Raw genomic sequence first — 6,714 nt, forward strand, 5'->3', positions numbered from 1 at the left:
TCCTACACCTTGCTTATCATCTACCATGATTATCATACTCTGTCGATATGTGGTTCTGATAACATATATCAGTGGTATTGTAGGGTCTTCTAATCTGGCACCAAATAGGAAGATACGGTTATAAATAACCACATAGCAAGTTCAAGTCCCTTCTCAGAAACTGGTATCTGACAGAGGATTGGTATGAAGCTTGATTCCCAGCAATAGCACCAGACACATGAGCAGGCAGGGTGTCATGGCTAAGTTTTCCAGTAACTCCAAAAATATCTACTCTCACCTCTTTCCCCATAGAGTTACACAAACACTAACTTCCATCCTTATCACACTTTTAGTCCTTTCCCAACTCCAAGTCTTACTTCTGGGAATAACCTAATGTTTTAAGCAAATGGTTATAGAGTTATGTTTCCTGAGAGCCTCTCCTGGAAATGGTACTGTTTTAGATGGCTTTAAAAGAGCTTTCCATCTTCTCCTACCCCCAAGGGTAATGTGGAAGCAAAATTCCCTTTTGGTTACAGTAGATTATGCAGCATTTGCTCAAGAAATATTTATCCAGACAGAGTTTATCATCTTATATGTTGGGGTTAAATGGTGAAAAAATAACCACTAGTGAATGACTTGTAAATAACTAGTTTTAGTGCCTAGACAGTGATATTCCAATATGGGTAATTTAATTAGAGTGGTAAGGATAAAGTGGTGGTAATCACTGGGTACCACATAAGCCTACAGAATGGTCACCTAACAAAGTCTTGGGGACTTCTTGGAGGAAGTGGTGTCTAAGTGGTAAGCTGAAGGAGCTACATAGATCAAGAGGAGGTGGGAAGAGAAGTCAAAACAAGAGAAGTTCTAGAGGTCCAGGAAGAATAGAAGACTGTAGTCCTGTGTCAATAATATACTATAAACAGTTGCTGATTATCTGAGCATAGCTAAAAAGCTTTGTGGTAGATTCTCATCACTCTCTGGTATGTCGCATAAGGAAACAAGGGCTTTGGCTTATATTCTACTTTTTATACTGCCACCACTGTTTTTGTGTGTGAGCTCTGGACATTGCTTAACCTTTTAGAACATCAATTTTCTCATTTGTCAAATCTCATTTGTCTCATCTGTCAATAGGAATACCTGCCCTTGAAGGACTTTGCAGGAATCCAATGACACAATGTGTGGGAAAGTGCTTTGCAATCTCTAAAATGCAAGGGATTGTTATTCTAATTCCGGTCACCATCCAGGCCACTCCCTGTTTCCACCCACCATTGTCCATCTGGATTTGCTCAGCAAATGCAAGCTACTTTTAATGTCATCTGCTGACAATAAATCAAATAAATCAAGAGCCCCCAAATCCAGATTTTTAGATTCTCCCAGGCTACACAACACCATAGCCCACGTAATAGGTAACAGTAAGGTGACCATCAGGGAAACTTACCAAACTGTCAATCTGTAATTCTTTATGTTTTTCTTGCTCATTTGACAAATGGGGAAACTGAAGGGAAAGAGTCCCATGAATGTCACCCAGCTAGGGAGTGATGCTAAGAGCATCTGGTTTGTGGATGAACTGTGCATTTCCATCATCTCTTGCTTCCAAAGCCAATGGGTCCCTTCTGCTTCAGGACTTTCTCAAGTCCTCCAGAAATCAGTATAGGGACAGTGAACTGCAATCTGAAAGCAGTTTAGCTTTCCCCGTTTTCACCCAGGGAAGCTGTGTCCTAATCCCTCCCTGCTTCTGGGCTTAGTGTAACTGAATAGTCCAAACCTCTGGGGTTTGGGAGGCTAATGACCACCTCCCAGACAAAGTTAATCAGTTGGATGAGCAGTAAGCTTCAAGCTTTAGCAGGAGATTTCTCTCGAGTTATAAATGCCCAGTGAACTTGCTACTTGTATTTCTCCCATCACAGTCATTCCCTAGGAGAAGTTCAGCAGGGATCCCTGTAATAAAAAGGTCTTTGTAACTCACATGGGTGTAAAAAACCAAACCAGTCATTTGGGAAAGGAACTCATTTATGCCCATGGGGAGGAAAGGCTAGGGGATACATTCATGACCTAGTTTTAGGTAGCATTTAAAATGAACTTAACATTTTCATTTCATTGTTATTATTCTATCATGAGGTCACAATTATATGTTTGCAAAGAATTCTTTCTCTAATATATCCCGTGTTTTTGAAAAATATTGGCAGGCAATCTGATGTAGTTAAAAAAAAAAAAAGAGTACTGTCCAGTGGCAAAAATATCAGAGATCTAGCCCCAGCTTTATCACTTACTAGTATTGGGGATCTTGGCATGTCACTAAACTTCTCGGGGCCTCAGCTACCTCCTCTGTGACATACGAGTCCTTTTTACTTCAGGATCAACTGAAGCGAGAATGACAGCCACAAGAAGCATGAAAGTGACTTGAGGATCATGATCTCTGACACAGTTTCCCATAGCCCCAAACTTTACAGGACTGGGAACACAGCAGGCCCTCAGGAAATACTTGCTGCTCAAATGAAGAAGCTCCAAAATGGGTCCTTAAAATAATGGGGAAAAGTATGCTTAAATTATTAAAAATTACCAGTTGACAAAAATCTGCTTATCTGATATTGGTAGTCTGGTGTATGTGGCAGCCATGTGAGGCCCAGAAGAAATCTGTAGCTTGTACTGTGGCCCATTCATGAACAAATGGTTTTCTTCTGAGTGTTTCAGTGCACTACACCCAATGCACACACGCACACACACACATGCATACACATCCGTGCTATCTTTTACTAGGGAGAAAATGGAGACTACTTGAGGTATTAATAGCTTGATCTTCAGAACCCACCCATTTAAACATTATCTATCAATAATGTCATGTTTGGGTGAGAAACCCCAATAAAAAGAAGACTAGAGAATAGGCTGTTTATGAACAATACATTTGGGTACTAGAAATGGAGCTGTACGTAACAAGTTGTGATTGCCCAATCCATCCAGGGTAGAGAGATTGCCCTGGCATAGAGTCATTTTCCTAATGGAACTCAGACCCTCTGGAAATCAAAAACATAGAGAAGGGTAAAGGCCTTGAGTGCAGGATCTGTATCTTAAGTCAGAGCTCCTTACATGCATGTAGGCATCTAACACAGATATGATGAATGTATTAATAAGTGAGGGACTGGGGAATGGAAAGAGCTCTGGACTGGGAGTCAAATGTGGATTCCAGCCCACATTCTATCATCAGCTATGTGAGCAGAGGGAAGTCATTCCAAATCTCTGTCCCTCACACGTGAAATGAGAAGACTGGATAAATCAGCAGCTCACAATCAATAAAGTGCAGTGAATTGGCTGATCTCTCCTCGGTGGGCAAGGAGAAGTGAGTCCAGCCGGAAGTGATGTTCCAGGCTGCAGCCAGTAATGCGGTCTGAGTGCTGAGTGCCCAGAACTAAAGAGATAATATTCCCTTCCATGATCAGTATCTCAGGAAGTCTTGTGAAGAGGGGAACCCAAATCACCAGAAAATGAATTTATTCAAGGAAGACATTAGCTTTGGCCAGTCACTCTGCTTGTTGTAGGATGAGGCTGTCACTCTGAGAAATGAAATAGGACCCTTGAAAATCTTCTCACATGGCTAAAGATAAAAGCAAGAACAATAGAGAGAAGACATCACTCTGGATGCCTGTGTTTGTGCAATAGAGCAAATGTCCTCAATATGTATTTGATTGCATTTTAATATTCATATCATTAGGAGTTTATATTATAGCATGTTACTTTTCCTTGTAATATTTCCATTCTGCAATCAACTTTATTATTATTAAAAAGTACTATAGGGAGAGTCAGAGGAAAAGCCGTGATGACACAACATTGCCGGCATTGAAGATGGGAGGAGAGAGCCACTAGTCAAGGAATGTGGGCAGCCTCTAGAAGTTGGCAAAGGCAAGGAACTGGAGTGTCCACTAGAGCCTCAAGAAGGAACCGTCCCTGATGACACCATGTTTTTAGTCCTGCGAAACTGATTTTTGGACTTCTGACTGAGGAATATAAGAGAGGCCATTTCAATCAAATATCTCATGGTCTGCAAGGAGTTTCTGCAGTGCCACTGAGAACTTATGCAGATACACCAATAGATGCTGATGTAACAGTGATAGGTTCTGGTCCTGGAGGATATGTTGCTGCTATTAAAGCTGCCCAGTTAGGCTTCAAGGCAGTCTGTGTTGAGAAAACACTCGGTGGAACATGCTTGAACGTTGGTTGTATTCCTTCTAAGGCTTTATTGAATAACTCTCATTATTACAATATGGCCCATGGAAAAGATTTTGCATCTAGAGGAATTGAAATGTCTGAAGTTCATTTGAATTTAGAGAAGATGATGGAGCAGAAGAGTAATGTCGTAAAAGCTTTAATGGGTGGAACTGCCCACTTATTCAAACAGAATAAGGTTGCTCATGTAAATGGATATGGAAAGATAACTGGGAAAAATCAGGTCACCGTTACGAAAGCTGATGGCAGCACTCAAGTTATTGATACAAAGAACATTCTTAGAGCCACAGGTTCAGAAGTCACTCTTTTTCCTGGAATTACGATTGATGAAGATACAGTAGTGTCATCTACAGGTGCTTTGTCTTTAAAAAAAGTTCCAGAAACGATGGTTGTCATTGGTGCAGGAGTAATAGGTGTAGCATCAGGCTCAGTTTGGCAAAGACTTGGTGCAGACGTGACAGCAGTTGAGCTTTGGGGTCATGTTGGTGGAATTGGAATTGATATGGAGATACCTAAAAACTTTCAACGCATCCTTCAAAAACAAGGATTTCGATTTAAATTCAATACCAAAGTTACTGGGGCTACTAAGAAGTCAGATGGAAAAATTGATGTTTCTACTGAAGCTGCTTCTGGTGGTAAAGCTGAAGTTATCACTTGTGATGTACTCCTGGTTTGCATTGGCCGACGACCCTTTACTAAGAATTTGGGACTAGAGGAGCTTGGAATTGAGCTGGATCCTAGAGGTAGAATTCCAGTAAATACCAGATTCCAAACTAAAATTCCAAATATCTGTGCAATCAGCGATGTGACTGCTGGTCCAATGCTGGCTCACAAAGCAGAAGATGAAGGCATTATCTGTGTTGAAGGGATGGCTGGTGGCGCTGTGCACATTGACTACAATTGTGTATCATTGGTGATTTACAAACACCCTGAAGTTGCTTGGGTTGGCAAATCAGAAGCGCAGTTGAAAGAAGAGGGTATTGAGTACAAAGTTGGGAAATTCCCATTTGCTGCTAACAGCAGAGCTAAGACAAATGCTGACACAGATGGCATGGTGAAGATGCTTGGGCAGAAATCAACAGACAGAGTATTGGGAGCACATATTCTAAGACCAGGTACTGGTGAAATGATAAATGAAGCTGCTCTTGTACTGGAATATGGAGCATCCTGTGAAGATATAGCTAGAGTCTGTCATGCACATCTGACCTTATCAGAAGCTTTTAGAGAAGCAAACCTGGCTGCATCATTTGGCAAATCGATCAACTTTTAAATTAGAAGATTATATTTTTCTGAAATTTCCTGGGAGCTTTTATAGAGGATTTACTTACATGGATGGATCTGGAGTATATGCTATGTGAACAGCTGTGTTTGAAACAAGGTGATCAATTATTTTAAACTTGGTGTTCACATTGGAAACAGTCATTAGAATAAGTTAAACATGTATAAACTGAACTGATGTAAAAAAAAAAAAAGAGGACTATAGGAACTTTTGACTACCATGAACACAATGCTTTCCACTTTACTAAATGTTTTCATATCCATGTAAAAGGCTACAGTGATGCCCTCAGAGGAACCATTCGGGGGTAGAAAGCGGAGATGATATCTCAGTTCCATTGTGTGGAACTTCTCCCTCAGTTTGTCAAGAAATGTTTGTAAAGTGGAAATTTAAAAGATGTCAAGTGCAACATTCACCTGACTGGACACATACAGGTGTACCTGGAGTATTCTAAGACCGTGTTGTTAGTGGAAAGAACACAAGTTGTGAAAGCTTGGGTTCAAATCTGGACCCTGCCCCCTAGGAGTTGTATGACTTTGGACAGATGACTGAATTTTTGTTATGGGCAGCATATCTTTAATTTAATGCAATAATCTTCTCCAGAATTTCTGTGTGAGGATGTAAAAGACTGTGAAACACCTAGCACATAGTAGGCATTCCATAAATGTTAACCCTCCTCTTTTCTCCAGAAAGCTCTGCCCTTCTGTGGTCTACCTGTCCTCCATCACTGAACCAACTAAGTGAAACCTATTAGTTAGCCAGGCAAGCTTCCCCTTCTCTTAATTCCACTTACCAAAATACGTCCTCTTTCTCCCCAGATATATTCCTCCTCCTACTTTCAAAAATGTAATGAAGAGCCCCACCTAGTCTGATATGACTATAGTAACTTAGGGGTAATCTTAAGTTTGAAAATAGAAGTCAGTGTGAGAACAAAAGTATACTAGTATATTGTTCCATTGATGGACTTAAGATATTAACTTAATATAGTGTCATAGGATTTACCATTCTTTTTTTGTATACACTCTGTTATTATATATCTGAGGAATTTATGATAAGGAGCACACTTTGGAATTCACACCTAAATTCACTAACAAATGAGTAAAATAGTTTTTGGCAGACTTTTACATATAAAAGAGTAGGACAACCCTGTTGTTACCATGTGAAATATAAGGTAAACAACCATAATGGACTAATAATCTGGATCATTTAACCCTACTACTTAAAAGATCCTTCAGTAAATA

The 6,714-nt window shown here is 40.2% G+C and overlaps 1 protein-coding gene across 1 annotated transcript; it reads left to right on the forward strand.

The window, feature by feature from the left end:
• Window positions 1-3,984: 3,984 nt before the first annotated feature.
• Window positions 3,985-5,899, forward strand: LOC308609242 (dihydrolipoyl dehydrogenase, mitochondrial-like). Its single transcript, XM_081222892.1, has one exon. It carries the CDS (start codon window positions 4,235-4,237, stop codon window positions 5,465-5,467), a length of 1,233 nt encoding a protein of 410 aa, XP_081079018.1. The 5' UTR covers window positions 3,985-4,234; the 3' UTR covers window positions 5,468-5,899.
• The last annotated feature ends 815 nt before the right edge of the window (window positions 5,900-6,714 follow it).

This window comes from Mesoplodon bidens, assembly GCF_964165515.1.
Source record: "Mesoplodon bidens genome assembly, chromosome: 2".
In the NCBI taxonomy this organism is placed as follows: Eukaryota; Metazoa; Chordata; class Mammalia; order Artiodactyla; family Ziphiidae; genus Mesoplodon; species Mesoplodon bidens.

Excerpts from the sequence above, each read along its gene's own strand:
- LOC308609242 (XM_081222892.1), top strand. The coding sequence starts at position 4,235 with ATGGCCCATGGAAAAGATTTTGCATCTAGAGGAATTGAAATGTCTGAA.